Source organism: Pseudocercospora fijiensis (genome assembly GCF_000340215.1).
Source record: "Pseudocercospora fijiensis CIRAD86 unplaced genomic scaffold MYCFIscaffold_4, whole genome shotgun sequence".
NCBI classification, from domain to species: Eukaryota; Fungi; Ascomycota; class Dothideomycetes; order Mycosphaerellales; family Mycosphaerellaceae; genus Pseudocercospora; species Pseudocercospora fijiensis.
In genome coordinates, this window is record NW_006921535.1 from 5,217,534 (window position 1) to 5,243,044 (window position 25,511).

At 49.7% G+C, this 25,511-nt stretch overlaps 13 protein-coding genes across 13 annotated transcripts; 6 read left to right on the forward strand and 7 right to left on the reverse strand.

The window, feature by feature from the left end:
* Positions 1-4,309: 4,309 nt before the first annotated feature.
* Positions 4,310-6,700, forward strand: MYCFIDRAFT_174994 (uncharacterized protein; the record flags this gene model as incomplete). The annotated part of the gene is made up of 7 exons (XM_007928559.1): positions 4,310-4,321; positions 5,221-5,239; positions 5,273-5,472; positions 5,513-5,543; positions 5,575-6,444; positions 6,473-6,480; positions 6,542-6,700. 7 exons carry the CDS (start codon positions 4,310-4,312, stop codon positions 6,698-6,700), a joined length of 1,299 nt encoding a protein of 432 aa, XP_007926750.1.
* A 35-nt stretch (positions 6,701-6,735) lies between these two features.
* On the reverse strand, positions 6,736-8,887 carry MYCFIDRAFT_174995 (uncharacterized protein; the record flags this gene model as incomplete). Its single annotated transcript, XM_007928560.1, has 9 exons — positions 6,736-6,843; positions 6,878-7,514; positions 7,590-7,633; positions 7,688-7,748; positions 7,791-8,260; positions 8,287-8,355; positions 8,387-8,613; positions 8,637-8,756; positions 8,794-8,887. 9 exons carry the CDS (start codon positions 8,885-8,887, stop codon positions 6,736-6,738), a joined length of 1,830 nt encoding a protein of 609 aa, XP_007926751.1.
* A 132-nt stretch (positions 8,888-9,019) lies between these two features.
* MYCFIDRAFT_215355 (uncharacterized protein) lies at positions 9,020-11,557 on the forward strand (the record flags this gene model as incomplete). Its single annotated transcript, XM_007928561.1, has 5 exons — positions 9,020-9,194; positions 9,335-9,869; positions 9,923-10,065; positions 10,204-10,283; positions 10,346-11,557. The coding sequence occupies 5 exons, from the start codon at positions 9,020-9,022 to the stop codon at positions 10,763-10,765; spliced, it is 1,353 nt and encodes a 450-aa protein (XP_007926752.1). The 3' UTR covers positions 10,766-11,557.
* Positions 10,715-11,557, reverse strand: MYCFIDRAFT_211368 (uncharacterized protein). Its single transcript, XM_007928562.1, has one exon. The coding sequence runs from the start codon at positions 11,514-11,516 to the stop codon at positions 11,250-11,252; it is 267 nt and encodes an 88-aa protein (XP_007926753.1). The 5' UTR covers positions 11,517-11,557; the 3' UTR covers positions 10,715-11,249.
* A 1,644-nt stretch (positions 11,558-13,201) lies between these two features.
* Positions 13,202-14,090, reverse strand: MYCFIDRAFT_215356 (uncharacterized protein; the record flags this gene model as incomplete). The annotated part of the gene is made up of 1 exon (XM_007928563.1): positions 13,202-14,090. The coding sequence occupies one exon, from the start codon at positions 14,088-14,090 to the stop codon at positions 13,353-13,355; it is 738 nt and encodes a 245-aa protein (XP_007926754.1). The 3' UTR covers positions 13,202-13,352.
* A 109-nt stretch (positions 14,091-14,199) lies between these two features.
* MYCFIDRAFT_174998 (uncharacterized protein) lies at positions 14,200-14,517 on the forward strand (the record flags this gene model as incomplete). The annotated part of the gene is made up of 3 exons (XM_007928564.1): positions 14,200-14,219; positions 14,246-14,272; positions 14,316-14,517. 3 exons carry the CDS (start codon positions 14,200-14,202, stop codon positions 14,515-14,517), a joined length of 249 nt encoding a protein of 82 aa, XP_007926755.1.
* A 220-nt stretch (positions 14,518-14,737) lies between these two features.
* Positions 14,738-15,256, reverse strand: MYCFIDRAFT_123012 (uncharacterized protein; the record flags this gene model as incomplete). Its single annotated transcript, XM_007928565.1, has 2 exons — positions 14,738-14,926; positions 15,008-15,256. Coding segments are annotated over 2 exons (438 nt in total), but the record flags the coding sequence as incomplete, so codon positions are not given.
* An 805-nt stretch (positions 15,257-16,061) lies between these two features.
* MYCFIDRAFT_81596 (uncharacterized protein) lies at positions 16,062-16,562 on the reverse strand (the record flags this gene model as incomplete). Its single annotated transcript, XM_007927824.1, has 1 exon — positions 16,062-16,562. One exon carries the CDS (start codon positions 16,560-16,562, stop codon positions 16,062-16,064), a length of 501 nt encoding a protein of 166 aa, XP_007926015.1.
* Positions 16,563-19,557: 2,995 nt separating this feature from the next.
* Positions 19,558-20,145, forward strand: MYCFIDRAFT_81595 (uncharacterized protein; the record flags this gene model as incomplete). Its single annotated transcript, XM_007927823.1, has 1 exon — positions 19,558-20,145. The coding sequence occupies one exon, from the start codon at positions 19,558-19,560 to the stop codon at positions 20,143-20,145; it is 588 nt and encodes a 195-aa protein (XP_007926014.1).
* Positions 20,146-20,712: 567 nt separating this feature from the next.
* MYCFIDRAFT_175001 (uncharacterized protein) lies at positions 20,713-21,190 on the reverse strand (the record flags this gene model as incomplete). The annotated part of the gene is made up of 6 exons (XM_007928566.1): positions 20,713-20,725; positions 20,750-20,765; positions 20,866-20,957; positions 20,989-21,083; positions 21,113-21,131; positions 21,171-21,190. The coding sequence occupies 6 exons, from the start codon at positions 21,188-21,190 to the stop codon at positions 20,713-20,715; spliced, it is 255 nt and encodes an 84-aa protein (XP_007926757.1).
* A 138-nt stretch (positions 21,191-21,328) lies between these two features.
* MYCFIDRAFT_175002 (uncharacterized protein) lies at positions 21,329-21,851 on the forward strand (the record flags this gene model as incomplete). Its single annotated transcript, XM_007928567.1, has 4 exons — positions 21,329-21,351; positions 21,388-21,443; positions 21,482-21,540; positions 21,573-21,851. The coding sequence occupies 4 exons, from the start codon at positions 21,329-21,331 to the stop codon at positions 21,849-21,851; spliced, it is 417 nt and encodes a 138-aa protein (XP_007926758.1).
* Positions 21,852-21,890: 39 nt separating this feature from the next.
* MYCFIDRAFT_175003 (uncharacterized protein) lies at positions 21,891-22,452 on the reverse strand (the record flags this gene model as incomplete). The annotated part of the gene is made up of 5 exons (XM_007928568.1): positions 21,891-21,925; positions 21,949-22,199; positions 22,231-22,238; positions 22,280-22,381; positions 22,426-22,452. The coding sequence occupies 5 exons, from the start codon at positions 22,450-22,452 to the stop codon at positions 21,891-21,893; spliced, it is 423 nt and encodes a 140-aa protein (XP_007926759.1).
* A 1,297-nt stretch (positions 22,453-23,749) lies between these two features.
* Positions 23,750-24,891, forward strand: MYCFIDRAFT_72197 (uncharacterized protein; the record flags this gene model as incomplete). Its single annotated transcript, XM_007927756.1, has 2 exons — positions 23,750-24,020; positions 24,089-24,891. 2 exons carry the CDS (start codon positions 23,753-23,755, stop codon positions 24,853-24,855), a joined length of 1,035 nt encoding a protein of 344 aa, XP_007925947.1. The 3' UTR covers positions 24,856-24,891.
* Between the last annotated feature and the right edge of the window lie 620 nt (positions 24,892-25,511).

A 25,511-nucleotide genomic window follows, 5' to 3' on the forward strand; every position in this document is an offset into this window, starting at 1 on the left:
CGAGACTAAATAATTGCTTGCTCTTCCTTGCCTCTATCTGCCTCTACTACGTTACTTCCTTACTCTTATTAATCGTTCTCCGCGCTGTTAATGCAGTACCGCCCTATACCTTTAGTCCTTACCTATTATCTGTTCCTACTAATATTTATGCTCTCGTTTGTTACTTTTAGTTTATCCTATTATTGTCTTTTGCTTTTGCCTTTACCTTCGATTAATGTTACTATAACTTTATTCCTTCGCTCTTGTTTCCTTAGATAGAACTATACGAGGCGTATTTTCCTAATAACACCCTAGGGGTAGTATTAGGAAAATAGCCGAACCTAACCCCTCTACCCTTCTAGGACTACTTCCCTCTAGATTCCTAGACTCTAGTAACCTTCCTTAAGTAACAACGATAATAAGATACTCTACTAGAGGATGTTCCTGCCCTAATTAGCGCTAGTTACGTAGGATACTAAGAAAGGGAGGATCCCTCTCCCTTCCCGGCTCTTAGATAGATATAGCAACCTAGGCCTATAGCCTCTAAGAATAGGGACCTTAGGCTGTTAAGCTTAGTGTTTAGAAGAAGAAAGAAGGTAAACGCATAGACTACCTTTACGTACTTACTAATATGAAAGGTAATGCTATACCTATAACGGCAGTGCTATAGGCTAATATATCGACGGATTAGCTACGCTAGGCCTAGGCGACTTGCTCCTCGTTACCGAGCATCTCTAGAGAAAAGCTAATGCTACCCCGGGGGTGTTATTAGTCCCGCTAGCTTTACTACTATAGATTTCTGCTAAGGACTCGAACTAACTAGTTACATTTCGAGTGCGCGAGAATCTACGATAGCTAAAGGTTAACAAAGGCGCGTAGTCGCTACTAGCAATTAGCTAGATCGATTGTTAAACTTTAGCCTGCCCTAATAATAAAGAAGTCTCGTATGCAGCTTTACTTTTATATATAGCCGTTATCCGTTTGCTTTACTAGCGCGGAATATACGGACTACGTTACCTTCGTACTATATTTAAAGCGAGCTTCCTAAGCTCCTTCTTCTACTCGGTTACTAACTAACTCGCTACCGCCTAAAACCCCCCTTCTATCTAAACCCTTCAATTATTATTATTAAGCAACGAACACACTTTGCAAACTCGTTTCTAAACCGCCTCGGTCGACTATAACTTCCGGCGCCCCGAATCCGCTAGGCGCTAGTAGTAGTAACGACCTACCTGCCCCTATTAACCTAAGCCTAGCCGCCCTAGTTCCGATCGAAGCCCTATCCGATAGCGCCTTAGCTGCTATAACTAGCCTCGAGTACTGCTTCTAGATCGTTACCGCCCTTAAAGACCCTTAAGAGAAGATCTAGAACGCTCGCACCCTACTACGCGTTATTAATAAGAACATTAAGAAGGCTGCTATCTTAGTTGCGTACGGTATAAACAACTTGCGTTAGTCTATCGGTAAGCGTATCTTTAAGCGCGAGGTTCTTAACGATATAGATATCGAACAAGCCTTTCCTATCGTCTATAGCCTCGAGACGGCCGGCACCTAGATTCGTTTGCGCTTTAAGACCCTCGACTAGGCCTTCGAACATTAGGGAGGACTAAGTAGTCTTCCTAAGAGCCTTATTAACTTCGCCTACGGTAGACAAGAGCGTGCTAAGTAGGTCTCTTCGTTCGTTAACAAGTATAAGGTCCGTCGTTAAGGCGCCGAGTACCTCTCTTATACTATAATCTATCGCGTATCTACCGCTAGCAAGAAGGTAGGCAAGTAGTTACTTAACTTGTCCTTTACGCTTAACGACTTTACGACAGCCTACTAGAAGAAGCACTACGATACGATTGTCTAGGTCGATCTTAACGTATAGACAACTAAGGATCTACTAAAGGAGAAGGGCTATCGTATTAATAGTATAGGTTTTATTATTAAAGGTTAAGAGGCTCCTATCGTTAATATCCTTAAACGTAAGGCTCTTTGCCTAGAAACCGAGGCCGATATAGCTGCTAGTCTTACGCTCGCTATAGAAATGTAGGCTAAAGATCGTCGCTCGACCCGCAACCGTAAGGTCCCTTAAGAAGTTTAAGACGAGCGCGCTAAGGCCGAAGCAGCGCGTAAGAAGGCATTGCATGCTCGCTAGGCCCTCCGCAAGGCTACTAAGAAGTATAGCACTCCTTCTAGTACTAACTATAGTACTAACTATAGTAACTCGGATATTAATATACTAGATATACTACTAGAAGATGTCTCCTCCGAAGGCTCCTTTAGCGAGCGTAGAGATAGAGGCCTCTCGCCGATCCTATTAACTAAGAATATCTATAGTTCTTGCAAGGGCGACTCTATTACGCACTTTATTACTAACATCGATATAGTTCCTAAAGCCGACTTAGGTAAAGCTCCTACCGCCCTATCTATCTATTAATAGCTCGACGACCTTAGTAAGCTAGGTAAAGAGCGGTTTACTATATATGCTAACTATATTAAGAAGGCCGCTAAGGTCTATAGTCTCTATGCTAGTGCTAAGGCGAGTGTCCTCGTCGGTCGCCTATTAAAGATTAGTCGCGAGGTTGCTAATTAGGATGCCTTTACTACCTTTAAGACTAGTTATGCTAACTAGTTTCCTAGACGTCCTACTGCCGCCCCGACCTCCCTAGGACACTACGTATTTAACCCTACTAGTACTATTACTCGCGATCTTACGCTAACTAAGCGTTAGTATAAGCTAATTACTAGTATTCTTAGCTAAGGTACCTCCTTCGACCGCTTTCGTTAGACTAGCAATACTATCTTCCCTCGGGTCTTCGGTTAGATATAGTCGCCTCGTAGAGCGCACCTTCCTCTTATCGTCGACCTAATATAGGAGGAGTTTCGCATATTCTTTTAGTATATGCGTAAACTGCCTAAGTCTAAGTAGGAAGGCCGCAATGCCCTTTAAACCTATAGAGTAAGCAACCAAATCGTCCGTTAGTATCCCGCCTTGTAGCTCTTAGCCGTTACCCTTCGACCTAATTACGTATACGAGCTTATCTCCGTCCCTAAGCCTACTAAGTACTTTAAGGTAGGTAAGGGCGGTTATAAGAACTACCCTACTAAGGAGACTTCTCGTCTCGGATAAGATATAGTTAAGCTCGTAGCTAGTAAGGGTACTAGCTATCTACGTATTAAGGTTTCTCTTATATCTAAAGATAAGACCGCCTATTTAACTATTATCGAGGGTATATACGAACTAGAGGTCTTCGAGAACTAGGTTAAGAAGCTTAATGCCCGTAGCCTAGTTCTACTAAACAAGATTAGTAAGCTTACTAACAAGCACCTTACTAACGACGACCTCGGTTATATATTCGATAGTTAGCCTAACGAAGGCGAGGTAGCTTAGTAGATCCTTACCCCTCTAAAAGAATGCGAGGTCTCTATTTAGATACTATACCTTCTATATAGTAATCTAAAGCCCGAGAGCGACCGTATATTAATCGACCTAGGCTACTCTCGTGTTATCGACGGTACTAAGATTAAGGGTTACGACAACTTAACCGTCGCTAAGGTTGCTAAGGCGTACTGCAATCTAACCGCCCTCCTAGGTTCTAACACCTTCGTACCGTTCGCCTTTCCTACCGCTATCTTAGTCGAAGGCCTTAGTTACATTTCCGATGCCCTAGTCGGTAGAATTCCTTAGTTAAGTTACGTTGTTTAGAACGAAGTTAAACAAATCCTCTAGTTTAGTAAGGAGGAGCTTAAGGACTATCTACGCGAGTAGGAGAAGGCTATATAGGACAAGGCTGCTAACCTCCTCGTTAATTAAGCTTACTTCGAGGCAGAGTACTTTAGTACTAATAGCTTTAATACCTACGGAGGAGCTTAGGAGAGTCGACTAGCTAATAAGGTTATTACTAGTAAGGATTACGGTGCATTAAAGCAGTAGTAAGTTAGCGTAGTGGATTAGATGCTTAGGAAGTTGTTTTTGCATATTAATAGAATCTAGGAACAATGCTACCCCGGGGGTATTATTGCGGAGTTCTGAAAAATAGCCTAGATACCTAAGGTGCCCTATATAACTGTTTGTTTGTTTTAAGCGCGCAATGTAAAGCGTGTCTAGTTAGATACGAAGAAAGGGAGGGATATTAGCTAGTAACCGGCCCTACACACCTAGGCTAAGTTTTAAGCCTATATAAGAGGCCTCCTTCTGCATCGTAGATAGAGCACTAACCTCGTATAGCATATTGTTTACATTACACTTCTACAATGCCTATATTGTAGGGCTCTAGTTATTAGCCTAAGTAACCGTCTTGTTATCCTATTATACTAAATATAGCTGCCTATATTGCTATAGGTCATGTTACCCTCGGTGGCCTATACTATTACTACTAGTAGTAGTAGCAGTTTTGGTTTCCGTCCTTTAATATATAGATAGCCTAGTATTAACTAATAGCTAATTTAGTGTCCTTTAAGGCACTAAGCTTCTTCTTATATTCGTTATAGAACTTCTTAACGTCCTTGCTATCGTAGCGAAGGGTAATATAGTCCTAGAAGAGCACAAATTTAGTAGACCTACCTTTACTAGTATACTTCTTATATAGATAACTCTATACTACCTAGAAGGTATCGAGTCTAAGTAACGACTACTAGATCTCCGATATATAGTTAGCGAATATCTACGTACGCGCTAACTAGTCCTTCGCCTCCTATTTATCTTAGCGGTCTTTAAATTGCTCCTATGTTTTAGTAGATAATAGCTTAACTTTAGGCTTTAGGCGGGTCCCTTAGATATAGCGCTATACTTATATACCTTTAAGGGCACCCTTAGCGGCGTAGGCCTATACTAGATAATTCTCCTTATTCTTTAGCTTAGGAATATTGCTTATATAAGCGTTAGCGGTTATAGGGGGAGCTATTATTAATAGCGATAGCGACGATATAGAAAGAGACTATAGACTTATTTTAAGAGGCCGCTAATAGGCGCCTATATTTTAGTATAGCGGACAGCTAACACTGTTGTTATATAACCGACTCGAGTCGGACTAGCACCTGCTAGAACACTCGAGGGCGGCGGTAAGGGTAGTAGCGATAATATCGGTATTAGCGTAATTATTAGTAACGGGCGCTAGCTATATAGCAGTCGGATTAACTATTAGAATACGTATTGAAATACGTTAGAAACGCAGGGGGCTCATAACCACTTAATGTAAACTGTGTTATATTCAGAAGAGGGCTAATCTATAGGAAGCCCAAAGATAAAGTGCGCAGTTTCAGCCTCAGGCATCATGTACGTAATACCACACACACCACACACTTCAAGTTACCATCCCAGCAGGCACCAGCATAGAAATCTCGTATCCTGCCACAAGCATGATACCTTCTTTTGCAATGCCAAGTATCACGAATATTGCGCAAGGCTCGCATGAGCACCACTCCGCCACTCTGGTTCCAACAGCCGAACACAGCCTTCCAGTGTACAAGCTCTTCTTCCATGGCAGCTTGATTGGATTGAGGCTGGCGGTCATGCAGTAACCCGAGGCCTGCCACTACCCCACTACAGATGAGCTTGACCGGCGTTGACGATGGAGTACGTTGATGAAGATGCCAGTCTCTGGACTGAAGTCTCACCGCTGCAAGCTGTCTCGATTGATGAGATGAGAGAACGTACCCCAGAGCCTGAGAGCACAACGCCCCCGAAGCGACGGCCGCCTAGATATGATCCAGGACTGGCTGTGCTGGGTCTACCGGTACACCGGAGCCTTGCGTACTGTTCGAGGTCGCCAACCCCCGAGAGCGAGTCGGAAGAGGACACAAGATCCTCAACGCCACAAGCCTTGCCATCGTCAGACCGTGAGCCTGTCGTATCGGTGCCTAATACAAATGCGGCTCAAAGCCCCTCATTTTCACACGGGCAACATGATAACCAGCCGGAAGCGACTTCGGTGATCAGTTCGCATTCCGTCGAACACCATGTCATCATGACAGGATCAGCAATACCAGAGCAGGATCTGGACCAGCCAGCAGACGTGCAGACGCCATCCTCTGTTGACAGCAGGACAGCCAGCCACAAATCGGAAACCGAAGACGAAGTCGAGCTGACGCCATTGTCATCCGCGAACGATTCTGCCTATTGTTCTCCAGAGCAACCAATCCAGCATGACGACGCCGAGCAGGTTGGATCGAAAATGGAAGATATCATAGAGGGCCCAGATGTCGGGCAAGAGGGTCCCGGAAAGAAAAAAGGTGTTGGACCACACAAGTGCGAGACCTGTGAAACCAGATTCAAAACCTCATACCTACTCAAGTACGTACGCTCTCCCAATCCTCACCGAAACCTTCGTATGCTAAAAACCTTCCATAGATCCCATCGCGACGTCCACACGAACGACAAACCTCACCGCTGCGAGGAGTCCAAGTGCGCGCGGACTTTCAAGAGGAAAAGCGAGCTGACCCGGCACTTGAAATCTATCCATCACACCCAAGGTTTTGCGGGTTTTGAATGCAAATTCTGTCCGGATAGTCATCATCGTTATCCTAGGATCGATAACCTTAATCGTCATATCAATACGGCGCATCCGAATGTCGATAGGCCGGTGAATGGAAAGAGGCGGAGGGCTGGGCTGGTTACGAGGGGATGAGGGATTTGAATGGGAATGAGAATCTCCGCGCCGCTTTTGAAGATTTGTTGGAGAAGACGAGTCCTCTTGAGGCTATTGATCTAGGTCCTGCTTCAACCCTGATATTCTAAGAAGTCCAGCGCTGATTTGGGGGATTTTTCTTTTTTCACTCCTCATTGCAGTGGTCGGATAGGAAGTCCAACGCCACACCTCTTCGCATTCCTATCTGGTCATCCCAGCTCGAATGCATACAAACAAACTTTCCAGTCAAGCGCTCAATCAGACGCGCTGCGGAATAGCCCCGGTACGCCCAGCAATGGTGTTGCAGAGCACCTGTTCCCGAAAATCATGTCCCCGCGAAATATCTCCTCGAAGATATGCAAGACATGGTACCCGGAAGTCGCAGCCTCGAAATTTTCGCCACCAAAGTGGGCCAGGAACAGAGCCGGAGATTTGCGCAAAAGGAAAGCTATCTCGAGTGAAGAGAGATGGTCCCGTTTGGAGTCCCAGGCTACAAATCTTGCCTGCACTGGTTGGCCATGAGCCAGTTTCGACTCTTGGATTCGGTTCTTAGAGACACGGTGCGAGTAGGTTGGCGACCGTCTTTGAGGAGATAGATATATACAGACAGCAGTTCCGGCGAATTCGTCGGTGAAGATGAAGGTTCTGGTGACTGACTGGGTAAGGAGGTTTTCCGGAATTGTGGATGAGGTAGATTGCTGGATGGATCCTGTGATTTTGTGTTGCTTCAGGTTGATGAGCTGGGACTTTTTACGCGGGAGACGTGTGGAGGCGGGCGTGAAGCGCTTCTTCGTTAAAATATGTGAGTGATGGAGCGCCCAAGGCTCTTGCTTTTTTGTAGTAGAGGTTGGAAGTGATGGTTTCTCCCTAGGCTCTTGCGTAAGGTCGACGATGGCGCATTTCTGCGTCTGTGATCTGGTGGCCCTTGTGGTTTGAATGTAAAAAGAGCGAGTGAAGGAATCAAGGTTGTCTTCTCGGGATCATCGTTGCGGAGTTGACAATTCTACATAAAGTGATACAGCATTAACAGGAACCATTGATTCCTGGAAGCGAAACACTTCTAACTATCGGAATCTACCCCGTATCGATAGGAGCACCGTTTGAGCAATTAGCTGAGTCCTCAGCCTCAGACTGTCATGAACCCATCGCAGATTATATCTTTTGCCTGCATTGCGACGCAAATCTTAGCCATTCGCTGACCCTTCTCTGGGTTGACAATATGCGCAATCGCCACAAGACTCTTGATGCTGCCGGAAGTCGCTGGCTTCCCCTGACTCGTTCAAAACCGCGCCTTTCCAGCCGACACCTGCACGTGAGCACAAGCTAGGTTTGAGCATCTCGATCTGAGCATAGAGGTCCTCTATCGCATGGACTGTGAGCGGCCCGCTTCCAATTTCCTCGTTGATCTGCGCAATGATGATTCCAGTGCGCCGTTCTGCTCGCCTCAAGGCTTCGCTGAAGGAGTATCCTTTTGGCGCATCCTGGGCCAATTGGACTTCAGTCCCAGGTCGATTGTTTCGCAATTTGAATGATATCCGCGGCTGCTCGTCTCCTATCGCGATGAGGAGGTTGAAGTTGTGGTGGTAGAATCTTAAACGCTGGATTCTGGCTGCGTTCTCGTCGCCAATCGCTCTGATCCATTTCACGAATATCGTTTGAGGAGTCCATGCCTTGGGATAAATGGTGTTTTTCCAACCTCGCATGTCATGTAGCCATCTGGTTGAGAGTTAGAATTTGCATCTGCTTGGTCCTCTTCTCCTTCGAGCTTCGACTTACATTCCCTTGCCGTAGAATACATCGAGGGATTCTTTCCGCATTTGCCGTGAAACTCTGCTTGTTCCTGGCGCAAGGATCTCGTGTGGCATGAGGACTATGTCGAACCAGCGATATGGGCAAAAATGACTGTAGACCATGTCTCGAACTTCCAGCGGCAGATCGAAGAAGTTTGTTTCCGCGTTCGACTCGCGTTCTTTGTCTGCATCGTTCATGACGGTATCTGTGTCTGTATCTGTATCGATTTCGTCTATAGCCTGAATGCGAGCCGACGTTCAAGGAGTGCCGGGCCTGATAAAATAATGCATGTACTGTGGAGCGAGCAAGAAGGAGCAGCGGACAGAAACAAAGATGAATGAAACGGCAGCAATTGCGGGACGGTCCGATGCCAAGCTCGCATGGAAGCGACAGTTCACCTCTTGCTGCTCACGTGCCACGATGTTCAGCAAGTCTTGTATGATCGGCTTGCCTGCAGCTCCTGATCCAATACGTGTATCAACTCGCATTTCCGACAGCGTGGACATTCCAGGGTATCAATAGAATACGATGTACGACTCGCTACGATTAATGCCTGCCGAGAGTGGCAACAGAATCGATGCAATACAAAGAGTGGCACATTCCAGCTGCCACACCTGTCTCGGAACGATGTACTTGTTATGCAGCAGGCGTTCGAGACAGCATGGGAGCTCTTGTTCGAACGAATAGATGCGGATACCAATGATCCAGCAGACTTGGCCCTCAAGATGCAGATTGGAGACTTGCACGAATACTACAGCGAGCTGCAGCGCTACAATCCAGACTTTGCCTTCAAGCCTCCACCCTTTGTTGAAGGTACGACATTATTGGAGTATCATAACAAGCTGCTCGCAGATTTTACCCTGGCCGAGCACGATGCAGCGAACAATGCCAGAATTGAAACCGGCTGGCAAAGGGAGAGAATGAGAGTCAGGCTTGAGAAGAAGAAGAACTAGAGAACTTCGATGCTCGCTACACCGCTATGCAGACCCACATGCAAAATACGGGCAAAGCGTACGTGTACCACATCGATCCTCCGCCTCCAACGACTAAAGACCTCACTGGAGAAGCCCGGGCCCGGCGCCTTGGACTTCGTGGGGTAAAAGGCGACGCTGAATGGCAGTGGGATAGAACACTTGGTCAAGGCGGCTTCGGACATGCTGGGCTTTGGGAAAGGGTCGGCGAGAATGGCGATGTGGTTGACAGGGTCGTCGGTAAGGAAAGCTACCACGAACATTTCACGAACCCAAGCCTGTGGTCTGGCCCGCCACTTCATCGTGTACCCAAAGAAGGAGCTTTGATGAAGAAGATCAACCGTATTCCAGATTCTGAGAATGTACTGCGTTGTCAGGGTTGGAGAGTGTATGGATTGCTGAGGGTCATCAGAATCTACGTTGATTATTGCAAGTATGGCGATTTGGAACAGTTGATCGAAATCTATAACGACAAACGCGAGACAAAGATTCAACAAACCGGATCTTCTACGGACCAGTAAGACATGTTACATGAGAACTGTGCGAATTCGACACTAACCTCAGTCTTAGTTATCTTCCAGTGAGAGTCATTTGGGCAGTCTTCGAATCACTCGTGGCTGCGCTCTGCCTGTTGCATTTTGGCAGAATGCCCTGGCATCCGCCTAGCCCGGAATGGGAACCAATACTGCATCAAGACATCAAACCACGGAACAGTAAGTCTACCGATCGTCCTTTGAAGAGCAAAGATCGTCGTGGAGCTAAAGTTCGTAGTCTTCTTAGGCAAACGTGACCCCATATTATGGAGTAGAATCCCAACGCCTAAAGTGAGTTGCGATATACCAACCGAAAAGTTTTCCCAAGCCGCGCTGACGTCGAGCACAGCTTGCAGACTTCGGCCTTGCGACTCACGATTGGAGCGAGCCTGGAGCTGGTACGCAGGGTTATCAAGCACCGGTACAGCAGTCTTATTCCCATTATTCTTCCGTTGTCCAGAGTAATCATCGTGGACAGGAACAATATGCATACGGATCCGAAGATGCCGACTACAACGAATACAATCCCATCACTCTCAAAAGTGACATATGGGCAGTAGGGCGAACTGTCCTTGCTCTTATGAATCTCGAAAAGGCGGCAGATGTCCAGTCGTATAAATTCGACTCCGAATATGATCTTCCGGATTACCACGATGAAGCTACCGAAGCTTACTATCCCAAGGATCTGAGGGATCTTGTTGAGCTTTGCTTGAGGGATAATCCGGCAGAACGACCTGATGCTATGCAGCTCTGGGCTCGAATTCAGATGCATGTCGGAACAGTCATTCGAAGATCCTGGCTACCTATGAAAATGGGGCCTCGGACAAGTGACGAAAGTCTGCTTGAGTTGCCAGTCGATGGGGCTAGGACTACACTTTAGAGCGAAGTTCAATTGGATATTCATTCTCCACCATCAATCACATGCAAACCTAGTCACCAATCATTCCTTCTCCTTCATCCAATTCTGATCATAAAGCGACCAAAAAAATCCCCCCTGCACCGACAAATCTTCATATCCCAATGACAAGAGTACTCCAACCCCGTCTCCTCACAAAACCCGGGTTTTTGTCTCATCGGCACCTGACTCCTTCTATCCGAATTCCTACGGTTAGACACCGCCAACTCCAAACCCTCAGAAAACGCCTCCCGATCGAGCGAGTTCGTGAAATCCAGAAATTTCAGGGGAGAAGTCAACTCCACGCCACACCTCACCCAGCCATTCCCCGAACCTCGCCTTCATAGGCAAACGCGCAAGGTGGTCGATCCAAGAGCGTGGCTTACGTCCGCGCGAGGAAGTGGTCTTTCGACTCCATTCCCACACCGCGTGAGGTCCGAGATGGGAGGGAGCGAAGTCCCAGAACTCCTCACTCACGGTGACCTTTCACTCGTTTCACGTGGCGCTCGTGGATCAGCACGTTGAAAAGGTGTCGCCATGCCTCGTCGTTTGTGTGGAAAGCGTATTTCAGGTTGAGGTGGATTGCGCGGTGAGGTGAGGCGCGGCCGTGGTCGTGGAGGAATGCTAGTGAGGTTTCGACGCGGGATGGGAAGGTGAATTCGCGGGCGCAGAGGTGGGGGGTTCCCAGGTGATAGCATTCGCGGCTTGCGAGGAGGAAGGAGGTGGTGAAGTTCATTCTTTTGTATTCTTCTCGGAAAATTTCTTGAAGTAGTTGTTGGTGCGGATGTAGGTTTCGCGGGGGGAGCGGGTGTCGGTGAGGTATGAGGTTTGGCTGCGTGGGCCGTCTGGTGCGCTCACGAATTCGATGGTCTTGGGTGGGAAGAGGTACTGCATGATCTCTTTCACAATGACGGGATGCAGGTCGAGAAGGCAGAAGTGGCGTGCTTGGTGTAGTTGAGAGGGTGGAGACGCCATTGTGCGTGTGTGCGCGGTGTGGTCCCCGTGCGTGTGGTGCTGCTCTACTCTGTGTCCATGGAAATTACGTGCGGTTGCTTAGCCAAACATAATAAGAATGAGTGATCGACGCTTGTAGAAGCACCCACCTACCTTGGCATGGACGGCGCCGTGTAAAACCACTCCGTTTAGCGGTACAGGCCCAACAAGCCGTATATTTGTGACATGCTATACAACGACAGTGCTCCGAACTGCCTATATTATCAAGGAAGGTATGGACGCGGTTTGTGTGCTCGTCCGGCAAACAGTATCCCTCAGTTAGCGCTACACTGGTTGATCTTACCGAGGTCGTATCCGGGTTCCGCAACTCCTGGAAGGGCTACTAGCGATCACTGGTGTTAAGGGGGCAAGTCTTCGATGTCGAAAGTTGGTGACCGTGGTAGAACCGCCAAGTCGTTCGCACAAGCTCTCCTTCTATCCAGGGCTAAGCTACAAGTCCAAGCTGTTGGAAGGGATCAATCTTTTTCGAGTAAAAGTTCCTCTGTTCATCTCATAAGCGTTCTTGTGCGTTGAGATGCTCTGGTCGTATGTGTGGCGATATGGTAGGGATTTGGGGGGGGGGGGGGGTGGATGTCGCTGAAAAGTCGCGGCTGGAGCTTGAGACGCATTGCTGTTTTGGTTTGTGAGAAGCGAGACGTTGCCCAGACCTTCATGTGCATGACGCTAAAGCAGCTTCACCCTCGCTACTGCTGTTGATGGCAGGTACACATATCCCTTGCACGATTCTCCTATCGAATGCAGAGCCGTGTATGGTATGGGTATGCTATTGTCGTCACTGGTCGCCACGTGAAACTCGAATGTTGAACGACCATGTTCCCGGCGCTGTCGAACAGCTGAAAGTGAATGAATCGAACAGCAAGAGCCGTGCAAATGAAATGACGAGCACCGTTCCGATTGAATAGGCAGAGCCGCGCAAGCAAAATAGCGAAAATCGTGCGGATTGAACCGCCAAAACCGTGCTATTCAAACCGCGACACCGTGCGATCCAGATAGTCCGAGCCACAGTTTAAATCATACAACTTAATTGGCGGAAGGTTTCCAGAGCCATGCCGCGCTGTAGATGAGAGAGTTATACCAGTTAATTCAACTCCACGCAAGCTTCTCGTCATTACTTGCGTGCACCACCGCTCCAGCTCAAGATCTCGTCCGCAATTTCTTCTACTGTTGCTCCCAGCTTTTCTTGCGACAAATCGGCAGAACCAGGTCGCAAGGATCTTTTCATAATCCTGAGCTACCACACTTGAAGCTCCGGCAATTGCTTGGGCCAGGTCGCTGATGTCTCGTAGCGATTTCCGACTCTGATTCGGGCACCACCTGCCCCGTCTGTAGCTGCATTTGACTCCTTGCAACGCCGATACCTAAGCTTCCAGCATCAGGAGCAAGGGAACAGTTTTCATCATGGATTTTGGATGCACTGAATTATGAATTCTACTTACTGGACTTCTAGATGAATAGCTCATGGGTGCTCAGCCAACTCACATCGCGCTGAGATGTCCTGCATGGCGATCACTGCGAGAGAGCCGGCGCCTTGTCGCAGCTGCCATGAACACCTGTAAGATCATTCAAAGAACCATGATGGAGGCGGCGGCCACACGGACAGTGCTTGTCGCGGGTTCTCCGGCGGAGCCTCGGTTGATCTCGAAGAGATCTGAGGAGTCGAAGACAGCTGCATCAATGCCGCAGCAGTAAGCGGGCCCAAATCAGGCTGCAGTATTAGCGCCGCCTGGCTCGGATTCTCCGCCGGAACTTGAATCGACCTTGGAGAAATCTGAGGAGTCGTAGAAGCACGCGTTGACGGCAGTGTAGCTCTCGTAAATTCACCCCCCAGGCGAAATTCAGGAGCGAAGCGCAGAGAATCTTGGAGAGGCTCGACGGGACGAATACTCTCCTCCTCTTCGCGAGCCCTTTCATATCGCTTCGCATTAATCCAGCCATTTCCAATCATCTTCTCGAATGCCCATAGCGTGCCCTCATAGCTCAATTCTACCCGCTGCAAATATTCCAGCCCTTCGTCATCAGCTTCGCTGTCTGAGTCGCCAGTGTCGGTGGCAATTTCGCGTCTCGGTCGGTGATGTTCGGATCGTGGAAATGATACCAGAAGTTGAGTGGGCTGTCGTCGGTGCGGAGGAGATTGCGGAAGCGATGCCGAGGTACCGGAATGCGCTCGAGTATGAGTGTCATTCTCAGAAGTAGTAATATCTGTTTGTGATGATGTCGACAGCCCTGGTCGAGGCTCTGTGGCGTGGTCGGATGTGTTCAAAGGCTCGCACGTAGGAACCCGATCGTGTTCGGACATTGTAGTTGACGAATAGCCTTCTCTGCTCTGCAATGGTTAGGAGGAATGGGCCGACCTTTTGTACGTCCACAATCCGCTCAGACATGACTCGACCGAACAATGTGTCTTTATGTCTGAGACCAGGAACGAGTGCGTCAAGTGTCTTCCGCAAGTAGCGAGCCACGTCTCGGCACTATTTGCCTGTATGCAAATACCCAGCTAGCGAGACACAATGTCTGACGCGAGAATCAAAGCGCGCTGGTATCAGCATGGCGCGATCGAGTCAGCATTGCTGTCAAGTAAGCCATGCAAACTATCAGGAATGGGCCCGCAAGTGAGACTTGTGATGGCGCAGCGGCGACGCATGGATTTTACTATTGATTCGTCAGCTGGTGCCATTGCAGTAACGATATATGATTTTACTTACCTTGATTTTGGCGGTACATAGCAGCCGATTACCTCGAAGTAGATCGGCATGTTAGCTTGTCCTTGACCGCAATAGCAGATTACTGCTTGCGCGATCGGCTAGTCTGATTCTTTCCATCTGCCTCCCATCCACCTTCATGTCGATGGTCAAGCAGCTGGGCTGCCGTAAACTCGCTGAGGAATATGCCGTGTCGCTCAACTTTCCTTCAATCGTCATCGTCATCGTCTCGTCTGCGTCTGGCACCGGGACTTGCGCTGCGATCTCTGCCGCCCTTCCTGCCACCTTTCGGCGCTGAGTTGCTCTTCGTCGGGGGAGGTCGTACGAAAGCGAAGTCTACGTGGATGGTCTGCTCGAGCAGCTGCTCGCCGTTCGCGCCCTCGATTGCGGCTTTTGCTTCTTGCACAGTAGGATACTCGATCAAGACGTAGCCCTGAGTCTCCGGTCAGTGTGTGCGCAGGCGATCGCTGCGCTGCCCGCTGCTTTGCAAGCTGCCATGCCGCGTGCTGCTCACCTTGACATATCCTGTTCTGCGGTCCAAATTCATGTGCAGATTCTTGATTTCGCCGTACTCGCCAAACATGTCCTGGATGTCTTCTTCTGACGCCTCCTCGTGCACGTTCGTGACAATGATGATCCATCCTTCGATACTGCGCACCGCCGCTGCGTTGTGCTGTGTCTTGGTCTCCCCGCTGAAGCCATTCTTGCTTTGCCCGTCATTCTGTGGTGACGGCGGCGCGTCCTGCATTTCCTCGTCGGCCATCTTCGGTATGATGTTGATGAACTCCGGCGGTGTGCGAGTTCTCGGCAAGCGGACAGGCGCAAGAGGAATTGAGTGGCTTGTTGTGCTCCTGGAGATGTGAGGCCGATCTGGCGGAAGGTTTGGCGGCTTGGCATTTCATGAGACAGGGCTCCCAAATTTGACATGGCCACTTCACCTTCACATCTGCTCCAGCCACCTCCAGGCGCTTGATGTTGTACCGCAAGCTCTCCATCGATTTTGCCTGTGCTCAGTGGTAGAGTAAGGCATATGACAATCGAGTCCTCGGCTTGTTCCGTCGTCGTGCCATTTGGCGCCGGGAAGCTCACCCATACCGTTCCGCGAGATGGGGAACAACCACCGCAACCAGACGCATCCGGCTACTTGCCCTACCAGGACTGCCACAAGGTCTTCTCCAGAAGAGCAGCACTCCCAATCACGTCTTGTGAGAGGGAACCAGCTGTGAGTTGGATGCGTCAGCCGTGCCGCGAGGCGTGGACCACAACCGTTGCCACATCAAGTTTACCACCGGACCTTCATAGTTCATACTGCCTTCCCACCTAGGGACGCCTTGGGGAAGTGTGACTCCTTGCGTGCCGACATAATGGAAAGTTCTCGGACGGGCATGTTGCCCTAGCCGAGTCGCATTGACATCAGACAGTTCTATCTCGACTACAGTATAGCTGGCACAGTGTTCTGAGAAGCCTTCCTTCGTGAGCATTGCACTCTTCTGCACAGCCTTTCTGGCGTCCACATATCCATCCCTCACGGTCCAGAATCAAAGACACATTCTCGAATTGCCTCCCGATCAGCCAAGCCCGTTGCACAGATCCACGACTATGACATCCTGATTGCCATCTGCCCCGTGCTGCCTGCGCATGTGCACCCGAAGATTGTCCTTCCTCGGCCATAGTTGCACACACTTGTCGAATCCTCCGACCGGACACATGTACCAGGCTTTTGGACCAGCTTCTGGCATCATGAGGTGCACACTCTTTTTGTGCCGTTCCAGGTCGTTCTTGCTTGCGAAGCCTCGTGTAATTTTGCATCCGGTCTCCTGGCAGACGAATGGCCGTGTGTGGATGCGCATGTGCCTATCAGCATCTGATGCATTGCGCGGGATGCGGTCGCAGATTGGACATGGGGGCTGTGGCTTGTTCGTTGACGTGTCTTGAGGTGTGATGGCACGGCCCAGAAACCACTCGTCCGGAGCATAGTCGACGAGGTTACCAGGCGCATTGGTTGCAAAGGCATAACCTGCAACCTTGTCGGATTCGTTCGTTGTCAAGGCAAAGTCGCCCATGTCCATGCTGGTGAGTTCTGCTGAATGTCGCAGGTACGGATATGAGATTTGGATTGGTTGATGATAGCATGCCATATTTGACGTGAACAGGATTGAGAAGCACCGTCGAATATGCCTTGGAGAATGAGAAGCAGGTGGGAACAATACTCTAGCAACATCTTATATACACGTCCAGTGCACACTGACCATTCCTACGAGAATATCATGTCTACAGCATGTCTTTCAGCATGCTGTAGATCGACATGAAGTTCGTCTCGCTGCACTGAAACGAAGGTCATGGTTCGGCCTCTGCCGTCATTGAAGACATTCTACCAGAGTGTCCCCGGCTGTCTAATGCTTGATGCCCCTTCTACAGTGATCTCAACGACATGTCAGCGGGATGCCAACATCATGTCGACGGCCCATGTATGAGCGGAAGCAGGACGGCAGAGGCGCCCAATCGGCACAACTGAGCGAACATGCTGTTCGGGCTTGGCTGCAGGTTGCATGCTGCAGGCTGCTTCAGCTGTAAAGACTGGTGGCTTTCCCGTCCCGCCAACGGCGTGTTAGCAGGCTACTTCTTTGTGGTATGAACACGGATGCTTCAAATGCTGCGATATGCTCTTCCCCAACATTCAATGCACGCAGTTCGACTTCCTTTGACCCGAGACCACCATTCGTGACGCTAGCACGTTCCATACGCCACGTGAGCTTGGTAGTAGGGAGTCATGGCGCAGTGTCTCGATCGAATCGATCCAGAAAGAGCTTTGTTGAGAGAGGCACCTCATTGCGGAAGAGCTCCACTTCTGTCGAAGTGCGAATGGAAACAACACGTCGTACAGCCGGACAGTGTCGAAATACACGAACGACTTGGATATCACGAACTTGGTCAGAGCTCAAGCCCGAAGTCCCCATCCAGCTCTGAGCTCTCGTCACCGATTCCTGACTCTCTAATTCGTCAAGCCGAGATTGTCCTGCAAGAGCGTCTTCGCCACAAGACTGCTGAGGATTCGAAAAAAGAGATCCTCCTGGATCTCTACGGTCAGTACACGACAATCACAACAGCAATGAGCAAAGCTCGATCTTCTGCAAGCACGACCTGGGACAGTGGGTACGGCGGGAGTGCTTCCTCGACTATTGATGGAGGTCTCCATCCTGACCTGCCAGCTGGAGAAGAACGAGATGGAGACCAGTACCCTGAGCCTACTGTGCGACATCCTGGTCTAAAGTTAGAGCGAAGCGGCGAGCAACTACTATGCCTGTTTCACGTCGGTGACCCCTCGCGATATGCAGGCGACACAGGGCGATATAAATATATCTCGCATCTCTTGTCAGTACTCAACGCTAACATTCAGAGATGAAGACATGCGATACTGACTACAGCTCCAGACGTCACATGCAGAGCCATGACTTTTATGCTTGCGGGAAATGTATTACTCGATTTGATAGTAGAGCCGACTTGGATGATCATCGTAACCGTTGGCCGTGCCTCAAGACTTGCAAACGCTCTGTCTGCCGCCGCCATCATCCACGGGGACTTGAAGCTCCGACTACCTGCGAGTGTCTGGTCACGCCACTCGAAAGATGGAATGCTTTGTTCCATCTAGCCTTCCCTGATCAGAGGAGAGCTGGCTCGAATGAAGATCGTTCCTATGTCTTTGCTCCAGAAGACCCAGCACAGCAGCAGCCAATCCACCTAGAACATGACATCACCTTTTCAGATGATTATCTCACTGACTTCATACGAGAATCTGATATTGGTCTAGCATCTAGGGAGACCATCAACTCAATATCACCACCTACACCTTCCAACTATGATTCTGTCTGGAGCGGCAACATGAATTCAACGAATCCATATGGACCTGACAAGACCACCAACTCTGGCCTGACCTCACAGCATGCCATCTCCGTCATTCTAGAAAACCTGCAACAAATAATTCAAGTCAGGGGCTCTTTACAACGCGATATGTCGACATCGACAGACTGGTCGTTCTGGAGTAATATGTCTCATCATGTAATGAGACTGGAGCAGCTTCTACTTGAACCACGCCCCAGGTTTGATCTAGCATGGACAGCAAAGGAAGAAAACTCAAGCCAGGGGCCGAGCCTGCTAGCAGATACTGCCATGGTGACACATCCAGAATCAATGTTTATAGAAACTGACACGAGTGTTGACACAAAGCAAGAAATCTTTGAGAAGAATACAACAGGATCCTCGTTCGGAGCTCAGCAAGACGAGCCGAAGTGCCTTGTATGTGGGCAAAGTCTTGGTGTGAACAGCATCAAGCAACACGTCAACGGCCCCGGAAACTTTGCTTGTCGCAAAGGGTATCTGACGCTTTCTCGGAATGTGCAGAATCGGGTCTCAGAGCTTCTTCGTACCCGTTGCCGTGAGCAGGACAGATCAATCTCCTGGACGCAGTCATCCGATGAACATTCCATGGAGGACGAAACTTCCGAAGGTGATGCACATGAAGAGTCTGAGGAAGAGAAGGAAGCGTTGCCAGTCAGAATTGACATAACATCACATGCAAATTCGCACACCCACGACCAGTCACCACAAGATGCTCAGGAATCACATAAGTCCTCTGATTCTGCAGACGCAATGGAAGCTACCGGCTCTACGCCTTGTTCATCGAACCTTCTAAGTCTTTCGCACCATGATTCGGCCGCAAACGGCGGGACAACGCAACTGGTCAAGAGCAGGAAAAGGAAGAAGAGCGGCGATGACGAAGGCATACGCTGCATCTGCTGTTATCACGAAGGAATAGACGGTCTTCGTTATGAAAGTCTTGCCGCTATGCAGTAGGTACTTACTCTCCCTTACAAGACTGCTTGCTGACCCGTGCCCATTAGCCGCCATGTTCAATCCCATCACAACAAATATATATGTCAGAAATGCTTTACTGTACTGGATGACGACGAGCAATATCAGGAGCACGTGGATTATGGCAAAGACCCATGCTCGAAGCCCTGTCGAACGCGGTCTTGTCGGCGACAAGTTCGTGGATCCTGCAAGTGGATGTGGCTCTCCGAGCCTTGCGTCCACCTTAAGGACAGAGACGAGCAATGGTGGGCAGCTTACAACGTCCTGTACAACCCTGGCGCGGAACAAGCTTCGAAACAGGGCCGTATCGACTTCAACGACATGCCAGACTGGGATGCTATACCTCTAGAAAATATCCCAGTAGCGTACGATCTGGTCGTCATGGCAGAAAAAGATGCGAGGATCGCGGAGCTCGAGCAGAACTTGAAGACGACCACCGAAAACATACAGAGAGCTCAACAGGACCTTGATGCTGCCACACAGAGCCTACAAGATATGACCACAAAGTCACAGAGCCAGCAAGATCTTCTGTATACACTTTGGCAGAGAATTTGTGCATCGGGATGTACCGATACCTACCTGCGCGGTATGGTCCAGAGAACGGCACCAGAGCTGCTCGATCTGAATGAGCAAGACAACTGCAAGACCACGAGATGGAAGGGCAAGCAGGCAGCAGCAATCGGGCCTGTAATACCGAACGACGAACACACTTTCGTACTTGATTCGACTTTGAGCGGGGTGGAAGAGTCTCCTGGAGACTCCGGCATATGGCCAGATCTGTAGCTGATTCGACAAAGCATGGACAAGCTGGTTGATTCTCGTGTGTATCTTGAACGGCGGACCGTTACCCTACCTTGGCTACCAAACTTGCCAAGATCATGCGTAGCCACATAGTTGACACCCGCTGAGCCTCTCGAGACTCACAGACAGAAGAGGAAGACCGCCAAAATTATAGAGGTTCAAGTCTGTTCCATGCCAGACAGCAAAGGCTCATGAAAGCCTAGCGTAGTTGCATGCCAAAACAGGACATACTTAGCAGCCACTGCCAATACCATACATGTCTCTCGTTTGGGTAGAGCTCCACTAAACTACCTTCTACCTGCGTGGCGCCGCATGATAGCCTCAGACAAACTCATAGCTGCATTTATCCAACGTAGCGGTCTCATGGCATCCCTCCACATCCTCATCAACATCCCAACCAGAACTCTACATGCACTGGACGAAATCCAACGCTCACTGCCCAAATTCGACGCCCCCCTCCCGTCCTCGTCTATCGAAACGTATGACCAGCAGACCACAGCTTAGAATCCACAACTAAAACTGTCATTTCGAAACAAATCATTAATTGGATCAAAGATCTTCGCTCATTTCCGTACCTACTAACCACGCTTCCCAGATCCGGTCTCAGGTATAGTTTCGATGGGCCTTTTCCGTAGATATAAAGATATATAGAAGTTGAAGCAGCAGCATACTCGCATTAGGAACAAAATGAAAAACCAAAACCCCACATCACCTCAACCATCATACCCAACATCAGGATCCCCCATCCTATCGACCGTATAAGGTAGGTACTCTCTCCAACACAAACCCACTCTCTTCGAACACATCTCAACTCAAGCCTCATACATAACCTCCAATTCCACAAAAGAAGCCTCCACAACTCTTCCCACGCGAGCCTCCCCCAATCCCTCGTTCTTCCCCCTCGTGAACATACCTTGAATCTGCACATCCCGGAATCCTCCTTACAGACTTTCTCCCTTTCCCTAGTGCTTCGAATTTCATCTTCACAGTTCTACCTTACGCATAACGATTGAAGTACCGCAGTCATGCCAAATCTGTCGGCTAGACAAGCACCTATAAGTCCTAGGATAGATTTTCGGGTAATTCAGGGTGAGAGGTCATGCAGTCGTAGGTAGATTTATTAAGTGGCGGATGTATGTTAGTAGGGAAGGCGTCGAGGCTTGCTATGATTTACAATGCTAGTAATGAGTGGTGAATGCAAGTGTGTTACTGTGCTCGTGGCAGCTCATTCGTATCTGATCCCTTGTCCAACGCCATGACTAAGTTCCATGACTATGGGCGTGTTGAATAGACCTAGCTTGGCTGTGAGCAAGATCAGCTTTTTCCAAACGCTTACCTCACCTGTGCTGTAATGGAAGAGTAGCCAGCTCTTATCTCGTGCTGTTCTGAGCAACATCTGCTTTGAATAGGATATTGCCGGTCATCTACCTCTCTATGCGGCACCCATGCCAAACCCTCTCACGACCACAGCTCCCCATCTCCTCCTATCTCGCCTTCCCATACCCCTAAAACCCTCCATCTCTCCACCGCCCAACAAGAACAAGCTCCCCTCCCCTCCACCCCCTCTCCAAAACCCCCCTACCCCTAAAAATTCCATTAGCCACAACTACCCATCATACATCCCACCCTCTTATAAGCCCCCATCCTTCCTTACCTGTTCTCCCCCACCCCTTTTTACAAGTCCCTAATTCCCCCGATTGTCCCCCCGAGTATAATCATTCCCCGATTTAGCCTGAGGGTGACAATTCGAAATACTCGATCCCTTATTAGAGCAAGGGATGCCACCTCTTTTCATAGCGCCCTCTGAGATAACTGCAAGAGTAGCGGGATCAGGAACGGGGACGGGGAGGCTGTAGATTGTGGTGGCGGTGGAGAGGACGAGGGCGAGGGTTAGGGTGGTGAGGTGCATGGTGTGATATCCGGTGTGGAGAGGTGGAGAGGTGGTGGGTAGATTGTGATTTGGGAAGAAGAGGGGGAATGGGATAGGTATTTGTATTTCGATCCGTTGGAATTTTGGTTTAGAGGAGAGCGCTTCGCTGTCCGTTATGTTTCAGGAGGTCGAGGGACAAGTCCTGCTATAGTGCTCTTGAGAGGCTAGATTGTCTAGTTTGAAGACTAAGATCTCTGTACGGAGTGTGGAACGTGTGCAGCTACCGTTTCGTGTGGACATCCGTTCGTTAGCGCCTTTTCCAATTCGTCCCTTCAGCGTGCGGGAAAGCTGGATTCGCCGAGAGGATAGCGCCAACAAAAGGAAGGGAGAACGAAAGGATGGTTAGATACGTTGCGCATAGTTACTAAACGCGGATCGTCGATTCCAAGCTCCGCTCTTCGTTCAAACCCATGAAAGTGCAGGGATATCAAAACATCCACTGTCACTCTAATGGGTCCAGACTCTTGTATTCAATTCCAGCAAAGAGCGATTTCATACTTCTCAATTGCTTAGTAAGCAAGACTGAAGCGTTGCTTTACGAGGCTGCGTTAAGCTACAGTGAGGCCACTTTGGTCGCTTTCCGGAAAGACAAGCGAGGCTCTTCCTTTCACGTTCAACGTCCGACGTTGGTTTTCGACAGCCTCGTGGCAGTCATTGCCGCCGAATTTATTATCCGAAGCCAAGGATACCGAAGCTCGCCGTACCCGATCCAGAGCAGGAGCTTGTTTTGGTTGAGATCGATCCTGCTACTGTCATATGCTATGCCGCTTGGGTTTATGCCACGAGCTACGATTTTCTGCATCAACGATGTCCTCTCGATTGGCTGGGATCTGGAAGAGCCCTGCCGGTCCGGCTAATGTGTGCAAGGAGGATTTCGTGATTCCAGCTTCTCGTTAGTGCCAGCTCTCGGCGAATACGATTTTCCTTTTTCCTTCACGGACAAATCAAAGAAGCCTCTAACGAAAAGCTGAAAACACGAAACTCTCCTTGCACACGTTATCTGTTGCACACCTTGGGTGGCATGAGTATTGTCCGCGCGAGGATTTGTGTACTGTGGCACAGTCGTTTCTTGCTTGGGTAAGACTTCGTTAACGCTGAAAGCTTTCGAATAGATGAGGCCGTCACACTACGTCCACTTGATATGTCCATCACCATCAGAGGTGACGATCCAAGTAGTTCTGCATGCCAGGCAAGCCGTAGAGCTCCAGCGAGCGTTTGCCTTTGTATTCAGCTGCAGCCAAACGCGTCGTCCCAAGCCCAGACATGGCTTCTAGCCGAGCTGAAATGGAAGCTTGGGGATTGTCCAGATCGCGAGGTATGAACGGGCGAGGAATGGACCGCCGATTTACTCACCGCCCGAAGATGCCCTATCTGCCATGCATGCAGGATCTCGAGGGTCGGAGAGGTGGAGTGTCATGTGGGTGTCTACCGTCAATGGCTAACGCAGCAGGAGCAGAGAAGGTGAGGTGAGAGACAGTCGAACTTCACTTGCATTCCATCAAAGTCTTGGCATCAAGAATCTCGAGCCGCTGATTGGGTGGCGGGCGGGCAGCGGAGCGAAAGTGCCAGAAAGCCGATCGGTCTATGGTGACGTCGAAGCTCGAAGTTCGCCTTCATCTTCTCTTCTCTCCATCAACTCGATCATCACCAATACCAGAAATGGCGACCTTAATGCGACGGCCCTTCGCGGTCGCATCAATCCTCGCCCGCGAACTCCCACACACCTCACGAACGGCCTTCCGAAGCTTCCAAACCTCGACCCGCCAACCCATCCAGCACAGCATCTTCAAGCAACGCACCGCCACCGCCTTCTCGACCCAGCAACAGACCATCTTCAAGCAAACCTTCCGACAACATGCGAGAGCCTACCAAACCTCCGCGCCCCAGAACCCTCTGGCACAAGGAAATCTCACGCAGCGACTGATCTGTACGTCCCAAACCAACATCCCCCAACCTCCATCTCCCTCGCTCCTAACTGACATTCCCCCCTCCCAGACGGCGGCGCCATCTTCGGCGGCACCCTCCTCGCCATAAACCTCATCTTCAACCGCGAAACGCGCGAAGACGGCGGCATGCCTCCTTACGAACGCTCCTACCTCAACGAAACCTTCCTGCACACAGGGCTCGGAATCGGAATCATCGGAATCGCCGCACGAGCGCTGCACATGAACGGCTGGTCATATCGTTTGATGACGGCAAACCCTTGGTTGGTGTTAGGAATCGGACTCGTGGGCTCAATTGGAACGATGATGGGCTGCCACGCCACACCGCCGGAAAACTATGTGTTGAAATATGGATTGTGGGCGGGGTTTAATTTGACGCAAGCAGCGCTGCTTTCTCCCATGTTGTTCTTCTCCCCTGCGATCCTGGCGAGAGCTGGCCTTTACACTGTGGGCATGATGGGGAGCATTGCGTTTGTGGGTGCTACGGCGAAGCAAGAGAAGTATTTGTATCTCGGCGGACCGCTGTTGGCGGGTGTGGCGATCGTGGCACTTTCGGGGCTCGCGCCGCTGGTGCTGCCGGCCACTGCGACGAGGGCGTTGATGTGGACGGAGAATCTCTGGTTGTATGGAGGATTGGCTGTGTTTGGGGGCTTTACGCTGTACGATACGCAGAAAATTCTGGCGCATGCGCGTATGGCTGAGAGGGGAATGTTTAGGAGGGATGCGGTGAATGAGTCGATTGCGTTGGAGTTGGATTTCATCAATATTTTTGTTCGGATGGTGCAGATTTTGGCGATGCAGCAGGGGAGGAGGAAGTGAGGAGGAAGAGACGGATTGTGAGGATTAGCGGCATCACGACTATTACACGCGTTCATCAAGGAAGGACTGGCGTTCAATCACCGAAGCACCACAAGGACTTTTACTGTACTGTACTACTCTATCGAGAAACACTTAGCTACAGCTAGCTGCTATTTCTCCCCTCCCCTCCCCTCCCCTCCACATACATACGCCTTCACGATCCGATCCGCTTCTACTACTGGTCTGCAGATCTCGGCTCACTAACGGAAGGCCGCTTTCAACACGAATAATGTGGCTGGGTGGAGCGACTTCGAGGCAAGACTGTTGGTTGAAAGAAATTCTGGTGCGCTGCAGAATCATGCTGGTCGACGTGGTCGTCACATGCTCTGCCTCGGATTCTCTGCTATGGATAAAGGGGGGGCTTCACATCTCGGTAAGCTAAGGGTTGTCTGCAGAATGGGCATGAATCATGTGTGGCAGAGACATATGTGTTGTATATTGTAAAAAGTATTCTGGGCCGTAGCGGTGGGTTGGGTACATGCAGGAGAGTACTGTATGTATGGATACTGTACCTTGTCTCGCTTCTTGCGCAGCGGGAAAATGCTCCGGTCCGGAAAGCTGCCTGCATTGCAGATCCAACGTGGACTCGACCTTCCGCGCGTACAGTACTTCATTCT

Bases quoted from the DNA above. Each gene is read 5' to 3' on its own strand.
- MYCFIDRAFT_211368 (XM_007928562.1), bottom strand. From the start codon at position 11,516: ATGAACTTCACCACCTCCTTCCTCCTCGCAAGCCGCGAATGCTATCAC.